Source organism: Schistocerca serialis, chromosome 3 (genome assembly GCF_023864345.2).
Source record: "Schistocerca serialis cubense isolate TAMUIC-IGC-003099 chromosome 3, iqSchSeri2.2, whole genome shotgun sequence".
Taxonomy (NCBI): Eukaryota; Metazoa; Arthropoda; class Insecta; order Orthoptera; family Acrididae; genus Schistocerca; species Schistocerca serialis.
In genome coordinates this window covers 105,175,213-105,189,639 of record NC_064640.1, presented here as the reverse complement: position 1 = coordinate 105,189,639, position 14,427 = coordinate 105,175,213, and the positions used below count along the sequence as shown (strand labels likewise).

Below are 14,427 nucleotides of genomic sequence, written 5' to 3'. Positions count from 1 at the left end.
TAAAAACATGGTAAATGCCTAATTTACTACATTTTGTACCCTCAGTGTTGACACTTTATCTTATGGTAAAAGAAGATTCATAATAAGACAACCCCCCCCCCCCCCCCCCCTCTGGGTCTGGGGTAAGAATAGGCCCAAGGTATTCCTGCCTGTTGTAAGAGGTGACTAAAAAGACCCGCACACATTTCGGCCTTTCTGATCATCCCCTGTAGGGTTTGATGTCCATTTTTCAAAATTTTCCCGAAGAGCGAGCCAATTGGGCAAGGGCGCCTTACATGGTGCACAGTATCCATCGTGCATTGAGATTTGTAGCCCACATTCTCGTCGTGGCATTGCAGTCCTGCTCATCTCTTGAGCAAGGACACCTTCCTGGGTGTGTTCCTCCACCCACTATGCAGTGTCATTTTATGTGCTGATGATGACCATAGACTTCTTTGTACCTCGTATCCAGTATGGTAGCCAGTCCCTTGTGGTGGGGCCACCATGTACCCTGTTGGTTGTAGCCCCCCCAACAACACAGGTGTCGCTCTGCTGGTGTCTGCACTATTAACTCCCCATGTATGCCAAGGAGTAGATGCCCATCACCCTGGAGCATTGGGACTCCCGGGAATGGCCATCCTGCCAGGTGGCCTTTGCTGAAGCTGGGTGGTGCCTGTGGAGAGGGCCCCTGGCCAGAGTGGGTGGCATCAGGGCAGATGACACGCCATGAAGCGTAGTACATCATCTCTTGCTGGTCATCCACCACCAGCAGTCTCTAAGCAGGCAAAGTCTAACTTCAATGCTAAGAAATATGACCCCAAGTCATTCCCCTCCCTGGCCACACCATGGGAGGAACGCCAGGCTAAGGATGGCAGTGAAGCTTATTCGCCCCAGTTCCTCGTATGTACGAGAGTTGATGGGGAATGTCCATGAAGCCTCAGTTTTTTGTGGAGCATTTGGAGGACAAGTTTGGGGAGGTGGAGGGCCTGTCCAAACTGTGCTCTGCGTCAGTTTTGATAAAAACAGCATCCTCTGCCCAGTCACAGGCATTACTCATTTTTGGCAAGTTGTTGGATGTTTGTTACCATCACGCCTCATAAGAGCTTAAATATGGTCCAGGGTATTATATTCCACAAGGACCTTCTTTTGCAGTCTGGCGACGCGCTGCATGCCAATTTAGAGTGGTGAGGTGTTTATTTTGTCTGGCACATCGATCGGGGTCTGAGGGATAACCAGGTTGCCACCGGTGCCTTCATCTTGGCCTTAGAGTGTGACACATTGCCTGAGAAGGTCAAGGTGATGGTCTACCCCTGTGATGTCAAGCCATATATCCCTCTCCCGATGCAGTGCTTTAAGTGCTGGCATTTCGGTCATATGTCTTCCCGCTGTACTTGCAGTGTCACATGTCGAGATCGTGGACGTCCATCACATCCCAACACCCCATGCATCCCACCTCCCATTTGTATCAACTGTAGAGAGCATCATTCATCTTACTCTCCAGATTGCAGGATTTTACAGAAGGAAAGGAAAATCATGGAGTATAAGACCCTGGACTGACTGACCTACACTGAGGCTAAGAGGAAATTTGAGCACGTACATCCTGTGGCTATGACCTCCTTATGTGCCACTGCTACGAGAACAATTTTCACCCCATCAATTCGTGGAATTCCTGTCGCCTCTCAGAACTGCGAGACTACACCTGTCTCCTTGATGGTGGGGGGCAGTTCTTTCCTTGTTGCTCCCGCACCACCTACTTTAGGAGCAACAGCCCCCCAACCATTGAGGATTTCAGTCCCCACTTCTGACCCAGAGAGGTGTAAGGCTTCTTTGGCTCCTCTCGCTAGGAAGGGGTGTCTTGGGTCACTCCCTTCCCAGGTTACTGCTAGCGAGAAAGATGACACCTGCCAGCGGCTGATGAGCCCAAAAGCAACTTGTCATAGGGCTTCGTGCTCATCCTCCATCCTGTAGACTGATTCAGTGAAGTCCTCCCAGCCAGGGACACCCAAGGAACAGCACGAGAAATCGAAAAAGAAAACCCCTAAGAACAAGGAACTTGCAGTGACACTTACACCACCACTACCTACAAGCTCTGCGTCTGAGGATGGGGTACAGATTCTGTCATCCGCTGAGGACCTGGATCTCGCCGAACCCTCAGACACAATGGATATAAACTGCTCAGGCAAAAGTCAGTGGCAGCAGGTGACCCTGAGGTGTAAACTGCCTCATTGAATTTTCCGTGCCTTCCCAGTCTCACGATGATTTCATCCTCCAGTGGAATTGCGGCGGTTTTTTCCATTGCCTGGCCAAGCTATGGCAAATGTTATGCTCTACACTTGCTTTCTGCATTGCACTCCAGGAGACATGGTTCCTGGCAATGTGCACCCATGCCCTCCAGGGCTATAAGGGATATTACAGAAACCGTGATGACTATAATTGAGTGTCAGGTGGAGTTTGCATTTATGTACTAAACTCAGTCTGTAGTGAACCTGTGCCTCTTCAAACCCCCTCCTGGAGCTGTGGCTGTCAGAATGTCGACGACGCAGGAAATAACTGTCTGCAATGTATATCTTCCTCCGGATGGTGCAGTACATCTGAATGTATTAGCTGCACTGATTGATCAACTCCCTAAACCTTTCCTACTTCTGGGAGATTTTAACGCCGGTAACCCTCTTGTGGGGTGACGCTGTGCTTACTGGTTGAGGCAAAGATGCCGAAATTTTACTGTCTCAGTTCGACTTCGACCTCTTCCTCATAGATACTGGGGCTGCCACTCATTTCAGTGTCTTGGGGTGGTTACTCGGCCACTGATTTATCAACTTGCTGCCCAGGACTTTTCCCATCTATTCACTGGAGAGCACATGGTGGCCTGTGTGATAGTGACCACTTCCCCATCTTCCTGTCACTGCCCCAGTGTCAGGCCCATGGACACCTGCCCAGATGGACTTTAAACAAGGCAGACTGGGAAACTTTCACCTCTGATGTCACCGTTGACTCTGCCCCACATGGTAACATGGATGTGATGGCTGAGCAGGTGACTACCACAATTGTTTACGTAGCAGAAAATGTGATCCCTTGCTCTTTAGGGTGCCCCCAGCGAAAGACAGTCCCTTGGTGGTCGCCAGAAGTCGCTGAGGCAATTACAGACTATCGGTGAGCTGTACAGTGACATACGCAACACCCTGTTCTAGAGCAACTGATAGCTTTTAAGCGGCTCTGTCCCTGTGAATGCCAGCTTATAAAACGACTGAGACAGGAGTGTTGGGAGAGGTACGTGTCGACCATTGGGTGCCATATGTCATCTCCAAAGTCTGGACAAAAATCAGATGTCTATTTGGGTACCAGACCCCAACAGGTGTCCGTGGCATTACCATCAATGGCGTGCTATGTACCGATGCAAACGTGAGTGCCAAGCACTTTGCTGAGCACTATGCTTGAGCCTCTGCATCAGAGAACTACCCCCCACCCCCCTCTCCCTCAGCCTTTTGCACCCACAAACAGCGGATGGAAAGGAAAGTTCTCTTGTTCACTGCATGCCACAGTGAACTCTATAACACCCCATTTACAGAGTGGGGTCTCCTCAGTGCACTTGCACATTGCCCTGACACAGCTCCTGGGCTGGATCAGATCCACAGTCAGGTGATCAAACATCTCTTGTCTGACTACAAGCACTATATCCTCATCATCTTCAACCGGATATGGTGCAATGGCATCTTTGCATCACAATGGCGGGTGGACACCATCATTGTGGTGCTCACACCCATCAAAAACTCACTTGATGTGGGTAGCTATCAGCCCATCAGTCTCAACAACATTGTTTGTAAGCTGCTGGACGTATGGTATGTCAACGGTTGAGTTGGGTCCTGGAGTCCCGTGGCCTACTGACTCCATGTCAGTGTGTCTTCCTCCAGGGTTGCTCTACCACTGATGATCTTGTGTCCCTCGGGTCTGCCATCCAAACAGCCTTTTCCAGATGCCAACACTTTGTTAGCATCTTTTTTGATCCATGCAAAGCTTATGACACCACCTGGTGACGTCATATCCTTGCCAAATTATACGGGTGGGGTCTCTGAGGCCCGCTCCTGATTTTTTATCCAGAATTTCCTGTCGCTCTGTACTTTCCATGTCAAAAGTTGGTGCCTCCCATAGTGCCCGCCATATCCAGGAGAATGGGGTCCTGCAGGGCTCTGTATTGAGTGTATCACTATTTTTAGTGGCCATTAATGGTCTAGCAGCAGCAGCAGCAGCAGCAGCAGCAGCAGCTGTAGGGCCGTCCATCTCACCCTCTCTGTATGCAGATGCCTTCTGCATTTCATACTGTTCCACAAGCACTGGTGTTGGTGAGCGGTCCCTACAGGGAGCCATCCACAAGGCACAGTCATGGGCTCTCGCCCACAGCTTCCAGTTTCCGGCCACTAAGTCGTGTGTCGTGCACTTCTGTCAGCATCATACCATTCATCCGGAACCAGAACTTTACCTTCATGACAATCCACTCACTGTAGTGGAGACATATTGATTCTTAGGACTGGTTTTTGATGCCCGATTGACTTGGCTACCTCACCTTCGTCAGCTTAAGCAGATGTGTTGGCAGCACCTCAATGCCCTCCACTGCCTAAGCAAAACCAATTGGGGTACAGATTGCTCTACTCTGCTGCAGCTCTACAAAGACCTTGTTCAATCCTGCTTTGTCTATGGGAGTCTGATCTATGATTCGGCGGTGCCCTCAGTGTTGCGTGTACTCAACCCAGTGCACCATTGTGGAGTTCGCCTAGCGACAGGAGCTTTTAGAACGAGTCCGGTGACCAGTGCCCTGGTGGAGGCCGGAGTCCTGAGTCCTTCCATTGCAGATCCAACATACGCAACTGTTTGCCAGTTGCATTGGACACATTCGTAGTTCTCCTAAGCATCCGAATTACCGTCTCCTTTTTCCACCTGCAGCAGTTCATCTCCCGCATCAGCAGCTCAGGTCAGGGCTAATGATTGCGGTTCGCATGTGATCCCTTCTGTCTGAACTGGAATCCTTCCCTTTACCAGATCCCATCCATTTCCATCAACATACACCTCCATGGTGTACACCTAGCCTGCAGATTCGTCTGGACCTTTCACATGACCCTAAGGACTCAATTACTCCTGCTACTCCCTGCTGTTACTTCCTCTCGATTCTTGACGTGTTCTGGGGCTCTGAAGTGGTTTACACCAACAGTTCTATGACTGATGGTCATGTTGGCTTTGCCTACGTCCACAGAGGCCATTTTGAACAGCATTTCTTGCCTGATGGCTGCAATATATTAACTGCAGAGCTGGTGGCCATCTCTCGTGCACTTCAGTATATCCGTTCATGCCCCGGGCAATCATTTCTTCTGTGTACTGACTCCTTCAGTAGCCTACAAGCTATCGTTCAGTGCTACCCTCGCCATCCTTTGGTAGCCTCCATCCAGGAGTCCATCTGTGCACTTGACTGGTCCCGTCATTCAGTCGTGTTTGTGCGAGCCCCAGGACACATCGGCATCCCAGGCAACGAACTTGCTGACAGGCTGGCCCAACAGGCCATGCGGAAACCATTTCTGGAGATGGGCATCTCTGAACCTGACCTGCGTTCTGACTTTTGCCACAGGATTTTTCGGCTTTGGGAGACGGCATGGCATAACGGTACACACAACCAACAGTGCGTCATTAAGGAGTCTACGAATGTGTGGAAGTCTTCCATGCAGGCATCTCACAGGGAATCAGTCGTCCTCAGCTGGCTCCGCATTGGCCATGTTTGGACGACCCACGGTTACCTCCTGCGCCATGAAGACCTACCTGAGTGTCGGTGTGGCACCCAGTTGACAGTGGACCATATTCTGGTGCACTGCCCACTTTGACTGCCCAACGATGAAATCTTGGGTTACCCGACTTGTTGCTGCAGTTTTATCTGACAACGCCTCATCGGCTGATTTATTTTTACATTTTATTCGTGAGGATGGGTTTTATCATTTTCCATCCATCCATCCATAATTAGACAATCCAATTTTAAGTTCTCAATAGTGGGTCTACCTATCCCCAAAACCTGGCACTTGACTGCATCGTTAACTGTTTTCTATGGGCATACTACTGTTATAGATGATATATTTGTACAGTACCAAAACAGAACAATTGTCCTTAATCAAAATTTAAAGGGAGCCCATGGTTACAACAATTAGTTCATAATATTGACAGAAAAATTATTTGCTCCATTTGTCTGCTGTAGTGGGTATAGAAATATAAGAATTCCCATCTTATTTCAAATAAAATTGTGGAGTACTGGGAATATTGTGAGAGGCTGTACACAACAAAAGATGGTCGGTGCACTGTGCCAGTGTTGTGCTGAACTAAAACATTATTTACCCACATGCACCTTGGTGCATTCAACATTTTCTATGGGAGCATACAAGAGAAAAGCTGTAATTACTGTAGTGATTATGTTGCAATGCAGAAGCAAGGTCTTCGGTTTCCTTTCTGTGCATGAACCTAGGTAAACATAGTTTTGTAAATAAACTGCTACTCATACTGTTCATAATACATTATCCTTTGGTAGTTTCTGATATATTCAACAGATCCACTGAGAGAGTCTAAAGTGTTACATTATCATAGTTTCTAGATAAACAACAGCTGGTAAATGAACCAATGAATGGCTGAATGGGTGATTCATTTGATCATTTTCTAGTTTGAATCATTAGTCTTAGGCTATTTATTGAAAAGCAAAGTACTTCTGTTAGGATATTTTTAACCAATTAACTGCTGCAGAAGCAGCTGCTGCATGCTGTCTTGAGTTCTGTCATTATCAATTTTGGGCCACTTGTGCAGAGTGTCTTGTGTGCAGGCTATTACTAGTATTACTAGGTACAAAGTTAGCTGAGCAGCCGTTCTTTCTCAGCTCTGAATATCTTTTCTACTGCAGGCAGTGATTACGCTTGTCATTAGAGTTTCGCAACTGCTGAGACAAAACTAAATACACAGCTCATAACAAATGTTCAGACCATTAATTCCTTACCTTCTGGTTTTGACATTACAGTAACCAGTTTTTGGAGAACCTTCATAGATCTTAAAACTTTTTTCACTAAGAATTATATGTTCGTTAGCAGTTTCCTACACAATTTTAATAACCTGTTATGAAAGTGATTTGTAATCACCAAATCATTTCAGTTGTTCACTATTCTTTCTCTTATATCTAATTGTAGAATTTACTGTTCTGTGTCTATTCCTAAGGGCTGTAGTTCAAGAAATAAACAGATGTTTTAATAGTTATGTGGCTAGTTTTTGGTTCATGATAGACTACTGTGCAAATAATTGTGTTTCTGATGCTGGCTGTGATGGGACAGGACTTTGTGTTGTTCTGCAAAGCATTCTAGTGTTTCATACAGTGCAAAAGATAAACAGGCAATATATTACATTACTTTACCACATCAGCATTCACTGTGAACCACAGTAATAACCAATGAATGTTACCTGTTCAGTAGCTTTGTTCCTTAGACTGTAGCAGATGGAGTGCTTAGTCACAGGATGAGCACACATTAAGTATCTATAACACACACTTTGTGTAAACTGTAAGGTGACAAAACTTTCATCATCTTGTTCTGTAGCTTATCAAACACTGGCTTGGTTCAAATATCTTCCTGTGACCCAGACAGACCACAGTCTGCAACTGAGTTACCAGAGATTCTAACGTCTTTCTGTGCTGATTATTTCTGGAGTTCTGGCTGTGATGCTCAAGTTTTTGTTCTTTCAGGTACCCCACAAAATAAATACCATAAAATCTGAAATATTGAAACTTTCCTGTCATTCTGCTAGCACAGTAATTAATGCATAGAACACTTTCAAAACTAAAACATTTATAAGTCAGCATAGTAAATAAGTAATGTACTAGTGTGTTTCCTGTAAGTGGGCACAGTAACTTGTATATAGGAAAACTTCAAAGCCAATATGTTAAGCTGTGTACTTTGTGTTTATATATGAATTGTTTCCTATCAGAAATAGACAATTACTTCAGTATCTTTCACAAAATATTTGTTTTGGAACCTGAAACAAAAAGTGCCTGGACTTCTTGTCGCAGTAATTCATCTTTTGAGAAGGTTCAAAATCATTATCTGAATGCTATTTATGTGCACTACATGTATTTTCCATCTTATGTTTTGTTATAAATTTCAAACTGGCATTGATCAAGTTAAATGCTTCACTGTGTTTGGTTTTTGTGTATTATATGTTGTTGTTATTTCAATAATTTTAATAGTACTAGCAGATTTCCAATATAACTGATTTTTCTCAATATTTTCTCCTGTTTTAAATCACAGAACAAGGTACAAAAGGTGATGGTTGATTCCATGTTTGTTTGAATCTGTATCTGGCTTCTTCGAGATGTTGTTTTGAGAATACAGTGCATCTATGCATTAGCATAATTTTCCTAGAGTCTTTCTGTCATACAACATTTTGAATATTTGGAAAATACTTCCCAGTATATAAGAGAACATGCTCATAATTAGGACTCATTAATCTGTCAGATTTTCTAAAAGTTTTGTGAGTAGATGAAATTATGTTGTCAACACATTTCACCCAGTTACCATTCAGTTGAGGGAATGAGAAACCAAATTTTTCTTCAGTACATCCTGCAATTTTGATGTGTTACACCTGTTTCTAAAAACAAAAGCACAGGCAGAGTGTTCCTTGGTTGTGCAACTTGAGGGATGTCTGGACAAAAACGATTTTAAATGTAAAAACTGACTTCGTATGCATCATTTGAAAGATAAACACCTTTTAAAATACAATAAACTTTAGTCAGTGAAAAGCTTGTGCTAAAAATAAAATTCACTGTGGATGTCTTTCAAACTATGCTAACAATGTTTCTAATTTCAAATAAATGTTGTCCACATACTAGCAGATTTGCTACTGAAGTGAAGAATTCTCAAAAGGAACACACAACAGATGGGCGAGTGTTAAGACATTCACAGCAACTTGTCAAGGGTACTGTGTTGTGTCTCTTAACATTCCACTGTAGTTAAAAGGAGATAAGATATATTTATACTGTTAAAGTCCAAATCATGGCACACACACCTTGAAAGGACAATTTTTTTTGTTTTGACCATTCTGAATAACACTACACTTTATCAGACTATATTTAAATAACCTGAGAGGCACAGCTACTATTGCTATATTTTTTTCTGACTATACCCTGTTGGTGACTTTCAGAACATAACATTACTTGGTAGTACAGTATGTTTTACTTCTTTTTTTCTCCACCCTGAGTATTCCCTGTGTACCATCTCTTATCTTCAGTAGTTTTTACTCGACTTTGTGATAACAACCATTTGCTGCCTGTTGCTTTGAGAACTTTGTTCTTTATTTAGGCTTTATTATTCATGTGCACACATTTCTCTTTTTCTGTTCACACTCTATTAATTTCACTTTTTTGTCATCATTCCTGATAACTTATTTCACACTAAGATTGTGTATTTCTTTTTCATTCTGTGGTTTGGTTTCTTTTGTGATCTGGGGTTTCTTTTTTAAATTTAACCCACATGGATAGTCTCTTTCACACTTAAATTTTTTTCTATGTATGTACTATTAAATTTTTATTGCTGTTTCTTCCTCTTCAAGGCACAAGGGATAAAGTTAAAATTGTGTTAAGTAAAATAAAGTTTCTTCCTGCTTCGCAGTTAAGCTTTTTCCTGGTCTGTGACTGCTTTTCTTAATTATTTAATGCATTCTACCAACTGCCATGCATTTCCACTATTGTAACAATATAGTGAGTCTTATATAAAGTATGACAGGCTTTAGGTCAAAATTTAAAGATCTTCTACAAGGACAGTAGGAAGAGAGAAATCTGGATAGATAGTTGGCCATGTATTCTAAATACTTATTACACAAATTGAGAGTAATTGTGCACAAGACTAGAGCTGCAAATTCTACAAAATATTCTCTCTTCATAAATTTTACCTCAAAAATTTTGTTTCAGAACTAAAAGTTGCACCACCTCCAGATATGACAACATTTTTGATGGAGGAACAGCGGCTACAGAAACAACTATACAGACAATCAATCTGTTCAGAATCAGACTCAAACCTTGGTGAGACCACTGACAGTCGCGATTCTGGGGTTGAGCTGGAGAAAGGAAATCCTGATGATATATGGGTTCCGAAGCCATCATCAACACCTGATGTTCTATCATTAGAACACAGCCGTCAGAATAGTGAGGTTAGTCTCTCTCTCTCTCTCTCTCTCTCTCTCTCTCTCCCTCCCCCCCCCCCTCCCCCCTCCCCCCTCTCCCTCTCCCCCCACCTCCTACCCCACCATCCCAACCCCCAAAGATATTTGTTAATGCAGTTAGACCTCATTTGCATTTACTACATTTCATTTTGTTATTTTATTTCAGATTTATGGAACTGCAAGTATTGCCTCAGAGGATGATGAAATAGCCAAAAAAGAAAGAGAAATAATAGAAACTCTGGAAAAAGAAGAGCAATGGCAACACGGACATAGTCCGCATAATCATGAAGAGAATATTGGTTTGTGCCAACTTAAGCATATTACTTGTTCTGTTAAATTCTGTTTAATTGGTGTCATAAAATCCCATGCAATTCTATCCCTATCATAACCTATATTCAGAAATAGGTGAAAAAATTTCTGAATGTACGAGGGCATAATACCAAAACTGTCGGTACCATTATTTTCTGTTCATAGCACACCATTCTGTTGGCATGGGCAGTATCAACAACAGGTTCATTTTTGGAAAGGGTTCATCTAAAGCAAAACACAATTTTTATTTTCATTTTAATTTCCCAGACATGTTTCCGTGAAGTTTCAGCATCATCAGTTTTTTATCATCTTGCTGTAAAACAGGAAAAATGCTTTTTACTACTTGTACACACAAAACTTCGAGTTTTTAAGACGGTATTTATATATTTGAAAAAAGAGACTAAGTTCTGTATATATGTCTTGTTGCTATATGTTGTGGATTTCCTGGATGCAGTTTTTTTGTTTCATAGTTGGTCGTCTACTTCCATATGGAACTTATTGTAGAACAGTCCTTTACTTTCCAATTTTACAAATGGGCACATTATGGTTGTACCTACCATTAACTAATACTATGTAGAAGATTGTGTGTGCGTGTATGCCCGCTTTTCATTTGTAAAATTTTGAAGTAAATAACTGTTCTACAGTAATTTCTATATGGTTGTAGATGACACGGTGAAATTAAAAAAACTCCATTAAATAACTTAAAATCCAGGAATTCCACGACATACGGCAACAAGGTATATATACAAAACTTCGTCTATTTTTCAAATATGTAAATACTGTCTTAAAAACTCAAATTTATGTGTGTACAAGTAGTAAAAAGCTTTGCTCCTGTTTTATAGAAATACAATAATAGAACCTACTGATAATGCTGAAACTTCAATGAAACATGCCAGGGGAATAAAAATAGTGTTTTTCTCAAGGTAGATCCCCAATAAATAAATAAATAAATCTCTTCATAAGCAAACATGGACAGAAGAGCTTAAACCTCAAGATGAGTATCAACAATATATGTTCACAGCATTATTTGTGCACACATAAGTTTTTTTACAGTATTGTACAATTATTTAATTTAAACTTGTGTTTAGAAGACCTTGAGGACCAGAGATATGATGTTCATATTCAAAGGACATGTACATTAGTATGTTCTACAGAAATGATAAACATTTCAGTCACCTCATTTCTGCATGGGTCCTGTTGTCTCGTAGGCACAGGGTCTGTCATGGGCCCTGATAACTTTTCCATGTATGATGGCATCAATGCATATGAGGCGGGAGTGATGTCTTGTCATATAGCCATCTGCTCTGCATTCACCTGGTTTCCAAGTTCATCTGTGGTGGTTGGCATTTGGGTCACAATGCTGCACCTGTTGTTTTGCCATATCCCTCACATTTTCAGTTGGCGACAAGCCTGGTTATCTGAAAGGCCAGGGAAAAGGTGGACATCCTGTGACACCAAGGAGGAATGTGTTTGTGCAGCAACATGTGGTCATGCATTGTCTTGCTAAAAATGGCATCTATGGTGTTACACAGAAAGGGTATGACTACAGGTTGCAGAATGTCATTGACATATGTCACACAGGTCACAGTGCCCTAAACACACACCAACTGTGTGATTTGTGGTTGTACTCAAAGCACTCCACACCATAAGACCTTGAGTTGGCACCGTGTCTTGTATGAATGCCTTCACTGTGATGTTGCTCCACCACTGTGTGGCAAACCAAAACGAAGCCATCATTTTCAGATAGACAAAACCTGGGTTCGTCTGAAAACACAGTCTGATGCCATTCTTGTCCCTAGTGTCATCATTCCATACACGATTGCCGTCTAACATGTTTCTGCACATTCATTAAAGGTAGATGGAGAAGTGGATGAAGTGCATGTGACCCACACTGTAATAAATGGTGATGGACTGTCACCCCTGATAGTATACGTTGTGTTACACTGTTCCGTCAAAGCTTAGGAAGATGCAGATCTGTCCTGCAATGCCATGCGAATGAGATGTCGATCTTCTCTGGGAAGGGGGTGCGACATGATCCATTTTGTCATGTTCCGTGGTCTTCCATGAACCATGCTGCACTGCCAAAACACTTTGTTGCACATAAGCAACAGTTTCATGGATGGATGCATCACATTCTCTCATGCCAGTAATGCGCCCTCTTTCAAATTCACTGATTTGATGGTCCAGTTTGTGCATGCATCTGCATAGTGACAATGAGGACTGCAGGCACATTTTACCAGTAGGTGGTGTTGAGCTGCAATATCAATGTTGACCTTGAACCTGCAGGTTGAAATGGTTCAAATGCTAATCATTTCTGCAGTACATACTGATGTACGCGTCCTGTGAATATAAAAGTCCTACCTGTAGTTGTTCAAGATGTTCAGTTTTTTTTCTGAACACGAGTGTATATGGGTAGGCAATAAATGATGTCATAGTGTAAGAATTGTTTTTATATGTAGTTTTGTAATACATTTGTTGCTAGGACAGGAGTGTCACATTATTAGTCTGGTTAGTTCAAAGTTATATGGGCATTTAAGAATAAGAGACAGCATTTTTAAAATTGTCTCCATTCAACATCTTATGATCATGTGGTTGGAAATTATGAAAGATAGCTCCTTTGACATAAGTTTTTTCCTGTTAACATTAATCTTCTGATAGTCATAAAAAATTCTGTTTTGTGCCCCATATCATGGTTGTGAATTTGCATCTTCCTATTTGTGACCTTCGTGTCTTCTTTCACTGACATAATGGTTTGTAGTTATATGAGGGTAATTCAGTAATCAGACAGAAAATAACTTTATAGCAAAAATTGATTATTAATTCAGTACAGCTTTTTGATCTATTGTTCCATTTTCTACACACTTTCCCAATATTCTTAAGAGGGAAAAAATGTTTTGCATTGATTTCAAAGCCAATTTTGTACTTTTCCTTTATCTTTCCATTCCCATGGAACTTAATGCCATACAAAGCCTCTTTCATCAGACCAAATGTAAAAATCTGAAGGTGCAACAGCAGAGCTGTGAACGTGAGGTGGTAGGACCTCACAACCCACTTTGTCAATAGTTTCTGGAATCAGTTGTCCTGTATGAGTTCGAACATTCTCTTGAAGAAATACACAGTTCCTCTACCATCCTGTACATTTCCTGTTCAACATGGGCTTGATTTCATTCACACTCATGCCTGAGTAGTATAGGCTATTGTTCATGTGTTACTGCTGCAAGCAGATGATTGCATTTAGAATTTCTTACGGACGGAAGATCCAGGGTCTTTCCACTGCTTGCTTTGATGGCTCAGTCTCCAGTGCAGACCGATGTATCAAAGTTCCATCACAAGATTAAAACCTGTTCAAAGAGGCATCACTTTTGCTATAGAAAAGATTTTTGGGTTAATTGGAAATGGGAAATCTTTGTTCCTTGTGATGAACTGTAACCTCCCTGGGAATCCATCTTGCTAAAGTCTGATGGTAGTTCAGTTTGTTTTGAATGAATGATGGAATGAGCTGCACCAACACTTAGTCAACATATTTCAGCATTTTGCTTAACTGTAAGTCATAGATATTCTTCAATAAATGAATCAAAACACACTAGCAAATCCAAGGTCGATACTGCTACCAGTCGCCCATAGTGGTGCTGGAGGTTATGTATGTCTCCCACTTTTAAACTTTACTACCCATGTATCGAAAACCACATGGTTCCTGCAACTACTTCTCTATTCTTTGTTCGTATGAGAGAATATTTCTGTTAGTTATACACTTCCTGAAAGTAAGAATTGGATCACTGAACACTGTTCTTCAAAAACACTTTGTCAGAGTGTACAAATCATTGTAACTAAGCCCTTGGGCATTATGTTTATCTAAATGTTCATTGAGCCAATGAATAAAACTCTCTTCAGGGTTACCAACTAAAATATTAAATTCCTCACATT

The 14,427-nt window shown here is 42.0% G+C and overlaps 1 protein-coding gene across 6 annotated transcripts in view; it reads left to right on the top strand.

Moving 5' to 3' along the window:
- Positions 1-14,427, top strand: part of LOC126469782 (uncharacterized) — a 510,509-nt gene that overhangs the window by 457,915 nt on the left and 38,167 nt on the right. For all 6 annotated transcript variants that reach the window (XM_050097021.1, XM_050097018.1, XM_050097023.1 and 3 more), the window contains 2 exons: positions 9,944-10,182; positions 10,361-10,493. In XM_050097021.1, the coding sequence (XP_049952978.1) occupies positions 9,944-10,182; positions 10,361-10,493 (372 nt within the window). The remainder of the gene's footprint in view (positions 1-9,943; positions 10,183-10,360; positions 10,494-14,427) is intronic.